The 19,686-nt window shown below is 41.5% G+C and overlaps 1 protein-coding gene across 1 annotated transcript in view; it reads left to right on the plus strand.

The window, feature by feature from the left end:
* Positions 1-16,185: 16,185 nt before the first annotated feature.
* Positions 16,186-19,686, plus strand: part of PAPSS2 (3'-phosphoadenosine 5'-phosphosulfate synthase 2) — a 34,286-nt gene continuing 30,785 nt past the window's right edge. Inside the window, exon 1 of the mRNA XM_062580786.1 lies at positions 16,186-16,228. Within this exon, the coding sequence (XP_062436770.1) occupies positions 16,208-16,228 (21 nt within the window). The 5' untranslated portion in view covers positions 16,186-16,207. The remainder of the gene's footprint in view (positions 16,229-19,686) is intronic.

Below are 19,686 nucleotides of genomic sequence, written 5' to 3' on the forward strand. Positions count from 1 at the left end.
CTCCTACTTGGAGCGGGATTTTTGCCAACCCGAAATGACAGAAGGTTTCAGATTGTAATAACTGTCTGGCTAAGACTTGACTTTTGCTAGCTTTAAGGCGCTGAACATGGAATCACTTACATAGGCCTTAGACTTTTGATTTGCTAGCTTGTTCTTGAAACGAAGCTGGTTTTAAAGAAATGTATTGCATAAAAGTATTGGTGTTTTAGAGCAACTGCACTTCACGTAGGTTTTCATGCTACTAAAAGATGGCAAGTATTTTAGAGAGCCCCAGTGTAGCAGAAGAGGCAAGAATGATGATAGTTTTCCAAAAACACCTTAAATACACTAAGTCAAATTCTCGCTTGTCCAAATAGGAGTGGAAAAAATTGCCCCAGGCAAATGAAGATGTGGTTTACAGCGCTGGTAGCTCTTAAAATGTGTACTTGCACCCTTGTAATGAGTGCTCTGGAGTTCACTGAGGGACAGTTTGCTCCATTTATTGGGAAGGGGGTGAAAGGCTGGTATTAAGCACTTAAACTGTGTATCTCATGCACTATAAATGTTTATACCCTTGTTTGCTTTAGGGTAACTTGTTCTTGTAGCCTCACCTTGAGACAGGTTAGACTGACAACGTAACTGCTGCATGGGTAAAAAAGAGAGAGAGACCTGGACTAATTTGAAGCTGACAAATAGTACTGTGAGTCTCTAATTAATTGATTTTTCTTTAATATTACTTATATAAAAAAAACCATTTTGGGTCTGTGTACCTGGAAGTTGAGCAGAAATGAAAAAAAAATAAGGTTTTTTTAGGATATTGTGACGACTCTTCATGGGCTTTGAGCTGCTGCTTCTGTGGAAGCAGATCAAAACTGGTGCTTGTTTTAGTATTAATGTCTTAATGAAGTGCTTGACTGCAATAACTATTGCTGCCAATCTTTTCTGAAACTGATGAAACGGAAAGGGAAGAGTATCAATACTGAAACAAATGCAGGAAAATGTTCAGGATAACTGTCAGCACTAGCATATGGCTTTTACTGCTGCTTTATATCAGCTTTGCATGTGTCCTTTTTTTTGCGTGATCCTATCTGAAAGGAAGTCAAATGATCATAAAGTCTATAATAAGCAACTACCACAAATTATTGTGGGACAATAGTAGACGCAAGTTATGAAGAAATCAGCCTTTGCTTAAGGATAGTTAAGTTGGTTAAATAGCAAACATAAGGTGGTGAAAATTCACCTTTCAACAAATAATTTTTTTCCTGGAATGAGTCACCTTGTATTCACCAGATTGTGATTTGAACGTAAGGGATGAAATCCTGCCTGTTGGAAATGAATGGAAGATTTTGTTTGCTAGTGAGACTACGATTTTACTCATCTTCTTTTAAAAAAGATACAACCTCCTTCTGTATGGAGGACCACTTTTCATTTTGTGCCAAATGAGCTGGAAGGACCAAATAGTTCATTTTTTTTTCTATAGTGAAGCATCATTTACTTCTGTGTTACCAGGTTGATTGTATTATAAATAGAATCTGTGCAGTGAACTTCAGGGATGACTCTTCGGAGATGGTTTCATATTTTGCTTTGGAGTACAGTTCAATCATTTCCAGCATGACATATATTTCTTCAGTGGCTATCACCAAGCTATTTGGTTTTTGATCTATATTTAAGGGGTGCACTGATTCATTCAGCTGGCATAATTAGAAGCTGAATGTGGAAACTTTGTACAGTTGTAGCAACAGAAGCGTTTGCACATATATATGTGCTAGGCATGCGTTACATTATTAATGTGACTAATTCTTGCCACTTGGGAGGTGACTTTAGTATGACTCACTTGTTTAAGGAAAAAAATATATATATTTGTGCATGTAATGGAAAAGAAAACCAAAACAGACGGGAATACTTTCATGAAGTTGGGCACTAGCTCAGTGAGAGGCGCTTGGACAAGCGGCCACATCTCCTGGTTTTGGAAGCTACCATATCCTGAAAAAGTCCTGCAAAGAAGATGATGCTTTCTCTTTGTTCATATGGCTCTGGACAAAACTCCTCATCTCGGCCATCCACTGGAGACTGCATGTGTAATCTTTCTGCAACTGGAAACTTTCCTCAATGAAAAATACTGACATTGTTCTTGGGTGCTGGCATTAAATAAATTTGATACATACGTTGTTTTGTTAAATGTCTGAAGCTTAACCGATCTCTCTGGCAAATTCATTTTTCTTCTGCATAGGTGCCATTGCTATAATGCTGGTTAGCATCAACCTGTCTAATCACAGTATGTGATACAAATTTGGGGCAATATGATACTAGCAGGATGAATTTTTTGAACTTGTTTTGGATTTTTAGTGCTGTGAAATGTGAGTTGCATGTTTTCTTCATCTCGCTGTTGGGAACAGTAATAATGATATGATCTTTAGTATCACGGCTGTGTTCTGCTTCAAAATATATTTAGTAGCTTGCTATTACTTGCAGTGGTGTCTCTGATTATTTTAAATTCTCAAATTTCTCGGTAATTAATATAAAATACCTTGATTGGGTCAAGATTTTCACTTCTTTTTTGAGGTAAGTGAAAATTCACTCGTGTTTCCAGGGGCCTTTAAAAACGGTAGTTATTTTCTGACAAACCTTTAACAACTATGACAATAGTATGCAAAACCGCAAGAAACGATGTGCATTTTGAAGTAGAATGAACGGTGCACATGCATTTTGGAGCAATCTAGAATCTTGCAATAGCGTTTTCTTGAACATTACTGATTTCTCAACAAGACTGTCAATAAGTTTTTGATAAAGAAGAATTACAAACATGTATAATGTGATACTTTCTAACCCATCATTTCTTGTTTAGCAATGTGTCCTCGTTATTGAGCATCCGGTAATTAGTTACCTTTAGTTTGTTAATTCTCTAATTACCCGTACTTAAAAATTAAGCTTTGCCTGGAGTATGTTTATGTGCTGAGGGTGTAGCACTTTCAGAAGCATGCTGTGACTAATTGACACCATCTTTGATGACAGGCTCTTTCATTTTCAGATGTATTGGTCTCAAAGACAGATTAAAGCAAAAACGGAGTGATGCTGCTTTGTTAAAAATACCCGTACAGTCATGGGAAAAGGAGAGAACTGTCTCCAAGATACTATGGTTTATCTTTGAACAGTTGGATCCCTTGCTTTCTCATGCTTTAAATTAGCACAATTCCTCCCGATTCTCAGAGTCCTTTCAAACTTATCTGGATCAGGGTGAAGGTCCCTCTTGCCCTCTATCATCTTTGAAGGGTAATCAGTCATGGATAATAAGCAAGAAGTATAAAGCATGCAAACAATATGCAGTGGCAGGTCCACCAAAGTACGGTGCCAGCAATCAGCACATCAGGAGCCTGTGAGCAGGGGAGAGCTTGTAACCTTGTTTAACATTTCTGGAGAGATCTTCCCCCACTTTCTCTTCTTCTGCAAATTTGCTGCAGAGCCCAGTCGAGCTTTTATCACCCATGTGATGCCAAGTTCAAGGTTTGTATATATGTATGGTGTAGAAAGGGTTTCTTTGTTTTAAACTTAATCTGTGGGTTGGGTGGTTTGGTGTTTTGTTTTGTTTTAGTTGCTTTGTCCGATGGTAATTCTGCTTAGCTGGAGCCCCTTTGGTAATGCGGAAGGGGAGATCTGACTCTCATGCACCCAGAGTGCATGTGTGCATTTTGTCCTTTCAATGTGCTGCTATCTTCAAAATCGGCTTCAGTGTGAAGGCTAGGCAACCCGCGTAATAATTCTAGCTTTTGAATGTTGTTTTTTGTCTGACTTACGGTTGATGTCTCTGTAAAGGCAGTATGGCTTCCCCCCCACCCCCCTTGTTTGCTTCCCTATGTGGAAAACGAAGATTGTATACACAGATTAAGCTGCAGTAGGGTTTTTTTTCAAACTAGTCTAATACTGTAAGGAGATATTTTTATATATGTATTTTTATACTACAGCTCAGCTATAAGCTTGATGAAGAACCCGCTCCTTTCATTTAATTTGAACTTTCCATCCAGCCGTGACTGTCATGTTTCTAGGAGCCTTTCTGTCACAGTACAAGGCTGGCTTGTTTGCATCACGATGTGTGTTGGGCAGTCCACGCAAGCTATTACTCATCTCATCGTTAGCTTCTTCATGCCTACAAATAACTTGATAAATTGTTCTGGTATTTTTCTGGAAACTAAAATCAAGCTGCCCTATCTGTAATCTATTTCTTCTTATGCTAGATACTTCTGGCTAAAGCACAGCCAAAATGACTGGCTCTTAATCCTCTCCAACCAGTCTGTTTCGTTCACTTACTCTAATGCTTTTAATTAGGTGTAGTTATTTAATGTGTTTATGAAGCACTGCTGTTCAACTTTCAGAAATGTATAATGGCTCTTAGTCAGACAACGTGCTATCCTAAGGGATGCTGCCCAACTATCATGACATTGCAGACGGGGAGACACCATGGGCTGTCACGCTCTCTGCGGCCACCATTTTACAGAATATCTTTTGTAACCGTATTTACCTATTGGTTTAAAAAACCATCAACACCCCCCCCCCAAAAAAAAAAAAAAAAAAAAAAAAAAAACACTCTAAGCTGCTAGTTCCTGGAATGTCTGCCAAGAGACACTTTTATAAACCTTTGTCTTTTGGTTTCCAGCCTAACTTTATACTTGGTCTTTGTGTACCACATCTGTTTTCCAATGTATGCTTGCCTGCCTGACATGTTTAGAGACAGCACTTATATCCTATTTCAGTTTTTGTTTGCCAGGTTTAGTAAGTCAATCTCTCTTGGTCTCTCCTTTCACCCGATTTATTTATTCTTCTGTGTACTGACTCTTGTTTCACTTCAGTTCTTTTGAACATAAATTATTGCAATTGTTTTCCACATGAGGACTTACAAATGGCTCACTTGTTGGCAGAGGTATTTCCCTTAGTTTCTCTCTTGGGAAAGTTAATCATTATGCAAGTGAGGTTTTTATATTTGCTAGTTTGGCTGAGGCCTATGTTTGTGGTGCCACAGAGGTTTTGTGCTTTGTCTCCCATCTTCTGCTAGGTAACATTTTCACTTGTTCTCACAGATCATTTCTTGTGCATGGGTTTCTTGTGTAACTGCACATCCCCTCTCCTAGGCAGTATGTTATTGGTTATATTCTGCATGCATGGGTTGGAAATCTGTTTGTCTGCACATCCTCTCCACTGATGATCCAGAACCTGCTGGATGGAGCTCAGTGCCTGGAGCCTTGTGCCTCTCAAGCATGAAGCAGACGTAAAATCCTACTGTGGTTTGGCTTCACAGAAATGCCTTTGGGGTTTGCATTTCATTACATATACTTCTGAATTACAGGGCTCTCCCTGGCCTTTATGTGGTACTAAATGGCAGGTCTCTCCTCTGTGGTCTATGCAGACTGTCCACCTAGTCAACCAGCATGGACATTTGGGTTTACAGCCAATCTCGGGATCTTTTTACCATCTGAAGAAATAATATCAGCACATAACCACTTTCTACTGCACCATTCTTCTTTTGGACCTGAGTTCAGATGAGATAGATAGATACTTGTGTGTTACCTTGCAGCGGGTCTCCCATTCCCCCTTCTTCCATCTGTTGGTCGCACGTGTGCTTTCTGCTTGTAGAACGTCTCCGTACCAAGTCGATAGTGAAAGTTACCTCCAGTGTGACGTGACACAACTGTCCTGTGCCTATGTGCTTCTGGTCATGTGACTTACTTCTCTGGTAAATCAGTGAAGAGGTGGTAAATCAGATGAGTTCTTGATCAGTTAAAGTCCTTTACTGCAGTGCTAGTTTTTTTCAGAAGGTGTTGCATCTGCTGATGAAAACCAGCTCTTGGCATGGGACTCAAGTTGGAGGTAAAATCCAAATCTGGAGGTTACTTTTTGAACTGCGTGCTTCCAGTTGAATGAAGCAAGACAAAACTAACCTCATAGGCTCCTGTGACTTATTCCTCACACTGTCACATGTAGGCTTTGGATAGGAAAATTAAACAGGAGGAGACAGCTTTCATAGTAAATGAGAAATTGTTTCCATCTCTTATGATAATACAGAGCTTCAGATTTTTTTTTAACTGTATCATGGTTAACAGAGCCATGTTGGCTTGCTGTAACATTAAGTCAGCAGAAGTTTGATGATCCTACTGAAATTGCGAGGGCTGTTAAGGAAAAGCCTCTTTTTCAAAATGGCTTAACTCCTGAAGTTCTTCCTAAGCAGTTCTGTCTGACTGACCAGGTTACCTGGGTGGCACCAGGCATCATCAGTGCCTGACAGCTCGATTTTCTCTGGCAACAATGTGAAATGATAGCTCAGGGGAAGTACAGAAGTATGGGCCTCAGCTGACTTGCTGTGCAGATCAGGTGGCTGTGTGCGCTCTTGGAGTTAGGATGAGAGAAGGTCACTGGAGGGGAAAAGGTTTTTCAAGTCTGGGTGGCCACTTGGATGTAGATATTTCATAAAAACAGGGCAGAAGGTGGACTTTGTGTAGGGGGGGAATGGAAGTGTCTACTGTGTCCTGCACTACTCTCCATTACCTTGGATGGAGAAGGGATGAGGTTTGAACTGACATCTGCACATGTGCCTACTGAAATCCAGATAAAAGGAGATTAGGGATGCAGAAGAAATAATGTTAGCACAACAAAACAGAGATAACAGAGCTCTGTCTTTTTTCTAAATCACACAACTTCCTTCTCCATCTCCCTGTTTTATACTGATGACAAGGCTCAAGTGGTTGGTTTGGCAAGGTGCTCTACTGAAGCCTAACTAAAACTGAACTTGGAGAGCACTAAAGCTCTATTTAATCCAAGTCTCTTAGTCTCCTTCCAGCAAGCAGAGCATGCCTCATAGTCTTTGCTGTGGTTCAGTGCATTGTAGTCTTTTTTACTTATAATGCCTTTCTAAAGGTGAATTTAAATGAGAGCGGATCACTGTAGCATACCTTGAGGTGGTACATGCTCACTCTAGTGCCACTCCAGACAAGATTTCTAATTGCAGCAGCCCTCTGCTATCGCAGCATGTTCCGCTTAGAGAATTGAGCTGATGTGAACTGCTTTTCTGGTCAGCGCTCTACCTAGATGCAAGGTGAGTTAATCGGTAATAGTGTACTCAGGACATACCTTCAGCTGGTTACACAATTTCCTGCTGGAGTGTTGATTCTGTTGGGTTTGGCTGCTTCAAAAAAAAAGCATTCAGGCTGTCTTTTCTCCAGCATGACAGCTGCCAGAAGCAATGTGGTTGGTTGATCAACTCCACTGAGTTAAAGATGCTGAAGAGGTGCTTGTTCTTATGGCTCTTTACTTGTGTCTTTTCTTTGATCCAGTGATTCATTTGATGTCTGGGGCTAATGGGATGAAGTATCATTTGTTGTCACTTTACTAACAGACTCTGCAAGACAGCTGGCAGTGTAAGCTTGGGCGTTTTCTTAGTGACTTGATATGGGAAGAACACAGATCTAAGAAAGAAAGAAACATTCTTTTCTGGTATTTCCTTGCATGCAGTATGCATTTTGAAAGACACTGATCATCTAGTAGAAAATCCATGTGTTCTGTGTCTTTGGCTAAAACTGTTTTGGTTTAAGAACACTTGTTTTTCAGCAAGTACCCAAAATATGTTTCCCAACAAACAGTGAAATCATAATTTCTTAAGCTACCACATTTTCTCCTGTAGTTAACAATTGCTTTTCTAGGAGAATGTTAGAAGTCTCACAAGGCACACAAAAGAATAATTTAAAAACCTTTAAGATGGATTCTATAGGAGTGGTCACTTACATTGCCACCAACTTAGAGAAGGTATGTCCTTTGTGGCTAGACAGCCTGCCTTGTAACCCATGTACTAAGCTACACTAGAAAAGGACATGGAGAGAAGGCAGGACTACAAGAAGGTATAAAATTCAGAGGTGAATTGCACGTCCTAAATCATTTGTCTTTGCACAAGAGTAAAGACAGATGACAACTGGTGAATAAAAACTGTGGAGCTGTTCACTTTGTATTTATTTGGGGCTAACTGAAAAAGTGCTTGGTGCTAGAGAGCTTGTGTTCATAACCGCCATTGAGGTAGAAGGCCAAGGGCTGCTATCTTGTGATGCAGATTTCCTTGCAAGACGATTAGGATGAACTGACACTTCAAAATGTTGTAATAAGAGTTGACCTGTCTGTGCTTGCCCGGCTGTAACACTAGCTGGCCCCAGAAAGGCTGGATTTGCTTGGCCTTTCTTTAAGTTCCCTCTGACTCTTCTTCCATTATGACTGCTTTGGTAGCAATTTTATCCTCAGAGATAATCAGTCTGATTTTCTAATGCCTTTCTCTGTGTTAACTTGCTTTTAGAAGATGATATATGTGGCTTGTGGTGACCTCACCTAAGCTCACAGATTGCAGCAGTCAGTGGAGAAAATGAAAATGAGCCTTTGGAGTAACTGGGGAACTGAGATCTTTATTCTAGCATGGTGGAGTGGACAAGGGAAGGTGTACAGGCCAAGGTCTGTAATGGGGAAAAGAGATTATGCAGGGCAGAGGCAATGGATCTGGCACAGAAAATTACACACAATAAAAAAAAAAAAAGTCTTTACTGCTTTATGACACATCACAGAATGATACCAACCCTTGCCTTGCCTCCAGACAGATTTATAAAGTTGCTTGTTACTAAATTACTATGCAAGGTGAAAAAACAACACGCTCCTATGAGTAGAGCAAACTGCAGCAATGAAGATTTTCCATGGCTGAACTCCTCCATGATTGGATTTACTGTCTGCCCTGGTGTAAAAAAAACAACTCCACCAGCTGTAAAAAATCAGTTAGAAATTATTGACTACTACTGCTGCTGTTTAATGGACAAATATCCCTTATCTTGTGGACTGTCATCCTAGTTTCAATAGTGATATATTTGTCTTGCTGAGACCCCACCCAAAAATGAGGCAGTGCCAGCAGTCTCCCAAGCAAATAAAAGCCTTCCTAATTCTCATTCTGCCTTTTGCTTAGAAGCTTTCTGCTACATCACCCAGTGCCCAAGTTGGGACGACACAGTTGAGCCATTGGGATCTTGGTTTCGATTCTGGCTGGATGATGGTTTGGGTCTTTAATGCACATTCTGAATTGCCTGCTCTTTCATGTGAAATCCTTGGTTCGTGTGGTTATATCACCCATTCCTTTCACCTGTCTATGACTGGTAGAGCGATCTCCAAGGCACTGTGGGATTTTAAAAACAAAGGAAAAAGAGAAATAGGAATGAAGAGGTCAGTGTGAAGAAATACAGACTCCTGTCAGAACTGAGTTTGGAGATCTGGGTATTGAACAGTGCTGCAAGGATGCAGCTAAAATTTGTACCTGCTCTAAAAAGGAGGAAGGAAGAAGCAACTGTATGATTCCACATTTTTTCTTTATCGCCGCTTCTGTAATGACTGGGGAGATTTCTCACATACAGCTAGCTCCTAACAGCTAAGGCCAACAGGTTGGCATCCCAACAGCTGGACCAGTTGCCCTGGGAACCTTCAGAGCTGTTGGTTACAGGCTGGAGAGTGTATAGGAAAGTAAGAGGGTGATGATCAGCACTAGTGGGTGCATCACCAGGGAGCAGCAATTCAAAACCATGTTGGAAATCCCAGAATCTGCTTTCTTTAAACTGACTTTGAAGATTTAAACATACCAAGGCCTACATCAGTGCAAAGCTTGTTTCCTGGCTCAGACTCGTTTCTCCCGTTGTGAAATCTTGGCATATATAATACATAATTTCTGCCTCTCTGTGGCAGTCCTTAGTAGCAAGGGGTGTTGCTAATGCTGAAAGTTTCCGTGACTGATTTGTCACAACTTCTGGAGCTTTTGTTTACCTTGGAAAACTTTCCAAAAGTTGGAGATGATTCCATATTTTTGAATTATAGAACAAGAAAAGGAAAAATAGCATTTCTTCCTCTCACTGAAAGATCTAATTGCTTATGAAGGCAGCTAGTGCCATACAAGCCTGTATCTAGGGTCAGGATTCTGACATACCGTGGTTTACTTTGATTTTGTAGTTTTCAAAACTGTTTCTGATTTGATATTTCATGAGTGAGGTTTTAGAGCTGCAAATCCAGGATTGGCTTATATAGGGGATTAAAATCTGTATTAAAAGCCATGGGTGAAAGGTGAGGTAGATAAGCAGGAATGGCTTGTTGGGGCAGTTCTGTGCTGGAGCTGGTATCTTTAAGGGCATGACAAATCATAGAATTGATGCCAAGGGTGATTAACACATGTTAATTTGGGGGCTATTAATTTTGAAAGGCACGGATCTAATGCATTCAATATTTGAAGAGCACAATTTGTTACCCTCTTGGCAATTGAATGAAGCTTCATTAATTGGGGTGGTAGCCTCCCTTGGGACCTTGTTGTCTGCGTTCTTTTTTGGATGCAAAGCTGGTGAGTTGGAGTCAGCCTTTCTTCTGCATTTCTTCATTGATTTCCCCTGTGTGCTCCCTCCTGAGAGCTGTCTTTATGCTGTTTGTCTTCTGCATGATCCTTTTCCTCGCTGCTTCCAGGCTAACAGGGGTCTCGCCAAATACCAAACCACCTCACCGAGGCCATACTTATTACGCTTTCCTCCCAGTTTGCCTTAAGCTGACCATACTAAGTGTCTGTGAACGTCATGGCAATTCTTCACTGGAGAGCATGGAGCAGCAGGCACTTCATATAGAGCTTGTCATCTAAGCAAACCTAGAGAAGCCTAGAAGAGTGCCGACTATGACAACTTTTTGCGTCTTTGCCAGCTAAAAAACTAAGCAAACCACTGAATTAGTGAGGCCTTCATCTGCAGGTTCCCTGGTATTAGGAAAGCAAATTAAAAAAAGGAAGAAGCCTAATAGCAGAGTAGTTTGAATGCAGGGAGAATCTTATTCATTCAGCCAACACAACCCACTGCATGCTTGACTTTCATGGCACGCAAATTCAGACTTGGCAGTCCTTCCTATTTCCTTGATCCTTTGCTTCTGCTTTCACAAATGTACAAAACAGAGTTGTGAGGAACAGCAGAGGGAATGATGGCGGTAGCAGTATTGCAGCTGATCTTTGGGCACCTTCCCCAAGGTTCCAGTGTTAATTTGGGTATGGCTTTCCAGGCAGATGTAAGCAAGGCAAGGGAACTCATGCAAGGTATTAAGAATATCTGCAAAGTCAAGGACAATGACTCCCTTTATAGCTTTTATGTGGGAGAATACTGTAAAAGATGCCCATCTCTTTACATGCCTCTTGCCAGAAGGCTGTGGTCTATATACAGGACCTGTGAGTAGGAAGGATGTAGCCTGCTTCATTTCCACCTTGGCTATTCTGGAGGTGGGCAGGGGCTGTGAGTGACAAAATATTTCATTTTTGTTGGTGAACCTGTTATGCTAGGCATGTCAATGTGGGTTGCATCTCTTCAGGGATGTCAGAAAAGAAATAGTCATGCTGAACTTGTTAAGAACAAGCAAATATTTGCTTAGGTATTGTCACTTTTGGATAACTTATTGGGTTATGCTCTTCAACTTGCAAGATGGCTGTAGTGGATTTTTGAGTAAGAAAGTGTCTGTAGCAAATGACTCTCCAGCAGTCACACACCTGGCCTGTTTTGTAGGGTTATATATAGATTTTCCTCTCTGTGGGTCCTGTTAGTGTAACAGCAGGTTGCACAACGGGCTCCTAGGAGAGCTCTTTGTCTAGAGATTTATTGCTTCTTTGAGATCAGAGTGTCGGGGCAATGTAAACTTTCCAAGGGAGTACTGATTAATTCCCATTCGGTGTTCACGAGGACAGACACCCAGTAAATAACTTTCTTTGTCACTCCCAGTAAGGAGGACAACAAAAGTCTCTGATTCTGTAAGCAGAGGCAGTGTGAGAAAACCCACAAATACAAATATTCCCTTTAATACTTCAGACTCCATTACATAGGTAGGCTGTTTCCTTGGAAAAGCGGACATAAATTAAAACTTGAAGCATTAGTCAAGTACTTTTAATTATTGGAAGTTCATATTAAAGAAGTTTATCATAATCATTATCATATCATTTTCGGTATTGTGCTTGGGCAAATGGAGGAGAGAAAAACTTTTAAGACTTTGGCACAGAATAAATCTTAGGTGCACAAATTCTCAGGCAGGTTGTAAGCAGTTAATTTAATTCCTAGAAGGGAGATATCTTTGATGAAGCAAGTGAAAAATGATGCAACAAATGCAGGTAACATTGACTCTGTCTCTGATCTGTCTCCGATAGATATCTAGGGGAAACATGGAGCTATTACATGCACCTGATGCCACTTTTTCTGTAATGAGCTAACACAACTTTTCTATCTTCCTACTTATCTACTTGCTCATTTTTAAGCAGAAAGAGCTGGGGTTTTTTTGTTTTGTTTTGTTTTCAGTAAATTTTCCAGTTAAAAATAGTTGTGTATCAGGACAAAACGGTTTTATGAAGTTCTGTGACTGCAGAAGCACTTTGGAAATCTCAAATAATCCAGCAAACCATGTATAGGATGGTTCAGACCACTGGATCTATGTTGTCCCTGTCTTTGCAGGTAATTTGCCTTTTTTAGAATGGGAGAGTGTATGCATATTCTTCTCTACCCTGACACCATTCATTTCTTTGAAAATCCCTGGTTTTGCTCTCTCTTCTGCACAGAACCATTCTTACAGCTCTTCTGTCTTTAGAAAGCGTATTTCCTCTCTTGCCTTGGAGTCTTTTGGGGGGACTTTCAACTTTTTTTCTGTACTGAAGGAAGATGTTAAAGGTAATATGGTAGGAATGCAAATATGTGTATTAAAAATCATTGTTTAGAAGGAAAATATTAAATAATGTTTATACCATCTGAAGGAAGACTATAATCTCAGAAAATTCTTAACAAAATTAATGTGTGTAATTAATTCATCAGAGATCATAACTAGCTCTTCTGTGCTCTTCCGCAGCAGAACAATAAATGCAAGTGAAACTATGGTTAATCTATAATCATCTGTGTTTTCTCTTATATTTTACATGCTTTTGTTGCCAGATCAGCATTGACGTGATCAGTTTTAAAGCTCTTGCATTAACAAATTCACTCAAATCCATGTGTAAATAAAGGACAAGTTCCTGACTCTGGATACGCTGATTCAGGCAAGGCATAAAGCTATAAAGACCAAGCAACCTGCATTAATGCTTGGATGCCACCATGCTTGAAGGAAAACTTAGCAGCATGTGCCATTTTGCTGTGCACTCTCTGACTTTCACTCATGTAAAATGTCCTGCTCCCAATATCCTCTGCGGGAAGAGGAATAACTTGTGTTCTGGCTAGGCAATGGTTGCGGGAGAGTCCCTTTAGCCCTGCCATTGTACCAGGATGTGCTATTCCTATGGATATTGTGTTCACGCTTGTTTGTCTGTTCTTCCAACCATGTTATATTGTTTTTATGTCAGGAACTTAATTACAACTGGACAATTGAAAAAGCAACCTGAAGAAACGCTTGAAAGAAAGACATGAAAATGTGACCGTGGTATTATTTAGCCAAGTTAATCCCAAATGTAATACTATAGATTAATTGGAATTACACGGGGAACTAGTTCAGCTGATAGATGACCACACTAATAGCTGTGTGGCTTCAGGAGTCATTTGAATAGGTGCTACTTAAGTTCTTCCGTCCTTTCAACCCCTAGCCCCATTCCCTTATCTCCATGTTTTACCTGATCCTCCTTCCCCACCCTGGCCCCTATTCCTCCTCCAACAGAACTTCATTTGAGACTCTGTTTCTTCCACTGTCTCTCCTTTTATCCTCTCCCAGAGTCTCCCATTTTCTGTTCTAACTATCATTCTCCCATTTATGTTAGGAGCTCTGCAAAATCCCTCCATCTTACTTCCTTTTCTGACTAGAGGCTTCATTCAGGATGCAAGCATTTTAAACTCCACAGGAAAGAAGGAGAGAGATGACATGAGCATTTTACAGTGAAAGACATGAATAGCTGTTGACTGTGTGATGAACAGTTTCCAGGAGATGTCCACAGCTCCCATTACCAAAGCAGGCTCTGCACGTTAGACCTAAGGAGGGTCCTTGCTCTTCCGGACGTGATCAGAAGTAAGCTACCTTCCCCAAAGGGAGAAATAGCAATGTTTGTTTAGCTGTCCTCACAGCAGTTAGCTAGGTTGTTGGATGGATGGCTAAGGATCAGAAGATGGGAGGATGTGATCAGAGGACAAGTGTAATACTGGATTGAGCTGTGTTTTAACAGAAACAGGTAAGAGCCCCTGACCATAATGGGCAGAGCTGCACACCCATGGGGTGCATTTATTCCTTCATCTCTGCTTCACAAGTCATCCCAAGGATACTTTATGCTTTCCTTCCACATGAATTTTCAGTCCATCTTCCAGTTGAGCCAAGTCCTGGGATTTAACTCCTCTACTAGTGGAAAATTCCATGGGTTGTAGATTTTTGTGAAAAGCCAGAAGGCATTAGTCTTTCCTCTGCAAATCATCTGTTGAATTTTATGTGCTGGTGGACACTGTGTATTTCTTTCCAACCTTCTTAGCATTTTTTGGAGCAAATTTGCCAAATAATTGTGGTCTAGCCTACAGAACTGTTTGATTTTGGCAGTATCATTATCCTTCAGAGATCTTTCTGTTTTTTCTTTCTTTTTCTTTTTTTTTTTTTTTTTTTTTTTTTTTGTGGAATCCCGTTCCTTCTCTTTGACTTTCCCTGTGCTTGAATGTACGTGTTGTTTCTGGATGTGAGTGTGAAGCATCGTTACTAGTAGAGGACAGGTTGCTGAGGGGAGATGAATTTTACCCTAGAGGCACAGTTGGGCCAACCACCTATTTAGGCATCAGCAATCTTTAGGTGAAATAGGTCTTTTGTTTCTGTGCCCTGGCTACAACTCTTTGACAAGTCAGTAAAGAAGCCAGGTTGTGTACTGAATCCTTGAATGAAGGCTGAGTTTGATGAACGGAGCCAAAACTAGTAGGGTGAGTCCCGAAGAGTCAACCTGAGTTTATAAATAACTAAGCTTCAGGGAATTTCAGATTTGCATTTTAAATTCACGTTAAAGGCCCCAAGTCAGAGCACTTTAGATGTTTTGTGCAGCAGTTCCAGTTTTTATCATCTGTCACAAGATACTGAAGGAGTTTGAAATGCTCCTTCTGTGCCGTGACTCATTCTTCAGACATGCAAGATAGAGAATTGAGTTATTGCTTAGTCTGAATCTGAGATCTGTATTTGATTACTTCAGTGCCTTGTAGAAAACACTGTTGAGCTGAAAGCTGGTGTTAACTCCCCATCGAACAGAAATGCCCGGCTACTTTATATGGAAAGTAAACGGAAGGCTACAGGTTCACGTGAAATTATTTTAATCATCTCATTTGCAAGGTTCATGAGCTAGGTCATGGCCATCGTGCACTATGAAGAACAAACTCCCAGCCTATTAACTGATGAATTTATCATTTTTATATGGGCAGTTGGAAGCTATATGGCCCTTAATGGGTCCATTCACCCATAAAAACTGTCAAACTACTACTGTTGGTGCTGGGGTTCCCCTTGAACTTGTACTTTGCCACAGACCTTTCGACCCAAAGGAGGTGTTGCATGTGCTCAGTTTCCAGCAGCTCCGACCCCGTGGACCCTTATCTGAGGTGCTGGGCAAAGCATGGTACAGCGCTGCCTCACCCTTTTGCTTCCCTCGCGCGCAGCAAAGCGCGTGAGAGTTGTATGGCAGCGTGCGCAAAGAGGTGGCCTCGACAAGAACTAGGTTTCGATGCCTTTTCAGTGAGGGGCAACAGAGTTGCCTGGCCCCGAGAAGAGAACGCGTGGGGAAAGTGGCGGGGGCCTGCGCTGCCCCCGGGCGTGAAACATCCCCCCTGCGGCCTGGCCCTCGCCGCACTGGCCCCGGAGCAGATGAGCGAGGGGTCCGGCAGGGCCTTGGGGGGCATGGTGGGGAGTCGGGACCCGCGGCGGGCCCCCGGGCGCGGCAGGCCAGGCCCCGCGGCCGTGGGGCTGCGGGCAGGCGGGCCGGGTGCCGAGCGCCGCTGTGGGGCGGCGGCGGCGGCGGCGGCCCGTGAGAGGCCTCGCGGCCGCCCCGCCGTGCCGCGCCGCGCCGCGCCGGGCCCCTTCGCGGCGGTGGGGCGGAGAGGGCGGCGGGAGGAGACGGAGGAGGAGACGGAGGAGGGTTCAGGGCGAGAGGGGCCGGTCCGGGGACGTGCTACGTGTCTCGGGAACCCTTATAGCGCCTCGCCGGCCGCCGCCGCCCCGGGAGCCGCGCCTGCTCGCCGCCTCGCGCCGCACCATGTCGAGCAGCGAGAAGACGGTAGGGCTGCGCCGGGGGTGGGGGTGCGTGGAGGGGAGCCGGTTTTCGAAGGGGAGGGGGAGAAAACAAGCCAACAAGGGAAAAATCCATGAAGTAAAAAAGCAAAGAAAAAAAGTCAGCATTCAGTTAAATTGTGAATCCAGCTTTTTTTTTTTTCTTTTTTTTCAGAGAGGGGTTAGTGTATCTAACACACAGCTAACGTGTTCAGATAGGAGTGTGACCCAAACCGCAGGGCACAGCTATACGGCTGTGTTTTCTTGGAAAAGGCGAAAATTTGGGCTTGTGGATTCTTTCAGGGAACGTGGGAGGGGAGGTGACATTGGTGAGTTGTATTTTGGAATTCTGCTTGTTCCTACGTAGGAGAAAGGTGTTGCAGGACTTCCCAAAATCCTGCCTGTGCTTTGCCTCTGCTTGTGCTGGAGAAACGACCTTTCGAAACAAGATTGTAAATGACCCTTGTACCATGACTGTCAAAACAGATGTTTTCTAGTTGACAGTAGTAGGCGTATTTTTACGTGGCTCGCTGCCCAATGAGTTAGAGAACCCAAAATCCCACAGTTGCACTCAATGCTTCTGATTATAAGATTCACTCATGGTGCTGAAACTTTGTGGTTTTTCCCAGCGTGTTGCCGTGGAAGCGCGTTGCTGTGTAAAGTGTAAGCTGAAGTTCAGGCTCGTAACATGGATTCGGTGGCCTCTGGGCTTCAAACGTCTCAAGTTGGTTGCAGGTGTAAGGTAATGCATTTCGCTTTGATAAAGGTCCCTTTATCGGCAGTAGATATGAGGAGTTGCGTGCTAACTTGAGATAACTTTCATGCATGTACGGCAGGTTGGACTCAGGTCTCAATGAAATTACCTAGGATGGTTGAAGAAAGCTGAGACGCTTGGAGTTTATCAGAAACTTTTGCCTAACAGGCAGCAGCAAAATGTGCCCTGCCAACTGGTCGTCCAAATATCACAACTCAGAGGCGTTTTAACATGCTCATGAGGTTTTTGTGATGTCTTTTGAAACTGGAATGGCCAAGATGGGGCTAGTTGGAAAATGAAGCCAAGATGACGACAATAATTCACCCTTTTGCCTCTTACTCCCCTTTCTTAATCTTCCCAGTAACATCACTCTTTGTTGCTCATAAAATCTTGGTTTCTGTCATTTCTTCCTGGTGTTGGTGATGCTTTAATCTTTTTCCTCCAGACAGTGTTTTGTGAAGCTTGCATGGTGCGCTCCTGAAGGAGAATGGATGTTTCCAAGGATATTCAGTGCTGGACAATATGTCAAAAAAAGTTTTTATATGTGATGTTGATTAGCTAAGTATTGTCCTCTTTTGAAAGGTGCAGTAACGCTAGTTGCTAGGAGCTGATTTGTCTGTATCGTGTGATGATGCTCTTGATGATAAGCCCAGGATTTAAAACTCATATTCAGCCTGAATGTTCTCTAAAGCTCTAGTTTAAGGATATTTTCACTTAACACTTGTTTATTAGTGTAAGCCATGGTAAGGCATGAAGAGGAAAGCTTAAGATTTTAGCCTTTTACATATATTGTCCTTAACAATAGAAAATGTACCTTTTTTTCTGAATAAGACCTAGGACTTGATATGCAGAAATCTCTCTTTTACTAGTTAGTAAATATTCCCTTTAGTTCTGCCCATGGCATTATAAGAGGCATGAAATCCACTATATGGAAGATAGTCTCATTCAGTTCAAAGACACTACTGAAAGCAGAAAGCACTTATTTCTGACAGGATTCAGACCTGACTTTTTTTTCTTCTTCTTCTTTTTTTTTTTTTTTTTTTTTTTTTTCTTTTTTGGAAGAATGCTCTTTAGTGAGATACATATGTTAAACATACATATACAAATGTTTAACATTTCTTACATAAATCTTCTGTGTCCGTATGGTGAAATCGTACTCTCAGGAGTGAGTACGCTTTAAAATAATTGCTGTGAGTAACACATAGCTGTGGCCTGCCCTTGTTTATTATGTGGGTTATTGCACAGTGAAGCATTCATTACTGAGTAGTTCTTTTAGCACCAGCAAAATACAGGCTTGTTCTGTGTTCACCTGAGCTGTCTCTGGCGTTTCCTCAGGTAATTACCTCTCAGCATCAAGCGGTGTTTTTTATTTTATTTTTTTTAAAACAAGCTGAAGAGTACAGATGGTACAGTGTGCTCCTGAGAGACAGCTGCTTGTAGTGCACAAACCTATAGATAGGGCCCTGTTCTTAAATGGTAGGCCCCTCGCTGGCTTGGCTTACCTCTAGCCCTCATTTGCAAATGTTTTAACAAAGCATAAGTTACTGGAAAGATGCCACTTAGTCAAAATATTTCATGAAATCAAAGTATTTGACAAGTGTTTCTTTGTGGGAGACCCATCCAAATACAGTCTGGTAATTAGTATGCTCATCTGGGACATGGGAGGAGAAGACCTGGTTGTGGGAGTCCTACCTTTGGCAAGGGATGGTTGCCCACATTGCTGGCGCTTTAGAGTGAGTATCTATCTGAATGTGCTTTCAGACACTTAGAGCAGAATGAAAGCTCAGTGCTGAAATCACCTCTCTCAGGTTAAGTTACATCTTTGATCTATCAGCCATTCTAACTATATCTCCAGGAAGTAGGTGGTAGGACACATGGCACAACTCTGTTTTGTGGAGATACCATTTCAGCAGGCCAGCAGATCACAAAGCTGCAACTTCGGATTTTTTTGGTTTTGATTATGTAGCACTGACATGTGCACAGTCACAAATTATTTGATCTTACTCAAAGACAAATGAACATGCAAAAATATTTTTGATGTGTTTTTTGTTATTTAAAAAAAGGACACACAACATTAGATGAAAATGTTGAGGAAGTATGAAAAGGCTTTATTTCTTTTGTCTATCACATATTCTCATGTTAGAAATGCTGCAACCACAGAGCAGCGTTCAGATGGACTTGGTACTGCACATTAAGTTGTGCAATAGCATATATATAGTTGCTCTATTTTAACTGCTCAGCACCATAAAATAAAAAAATTGATTTTTTTTTAAATCAGTCTTTCATGCTTCTTTTTTGTTATTGCTTGAATATAAAGACTACAACATCTTTAGGGATGTTTATATTCAAAAGAGTTATGGATAGCTCATTGCAGTGAAGCTTGCACAAAAAATGGTGCAGCAGTTGTCAAAACCCTTGTTTTAGTGAATTGGCATGTTTTGGTTTTAGCAGAGTTTTCTCAGGACCATTATTCTCATGATTTATCAGACTTTTCAGAAGTCTTGGGTTTACAGCAATGATTTATTTTGTGATTGTGAAATATAGTGCCTTACTCATTGCACTGAGGTAGTAAAAGGTGATTGTTTGCTAGTTACATGTTTGATATGTCTGATATCTTTTGTATTATTTTCTTACCATCTTTTTTTTTCTTTATATTTCTTTTCTTTGAAAACCAAGGAGAGGTTATCAGGATTAACTTTAATGATAGGCTG

The sequence above is a fragment of the Rhea pennata genome, chromosome 7 (assembly GCF_028389875.1).
Source record: "Rhea pennata isolate bPtePen1 chromosome 7, bPtePen1.pri, whole genome shotgun sequence".
Lineage (NCBI taxonomy): Eukaryota > Metazoa > Chordata > Aves > Rheiformes > Rheidae > Rhea > Rhea pennata.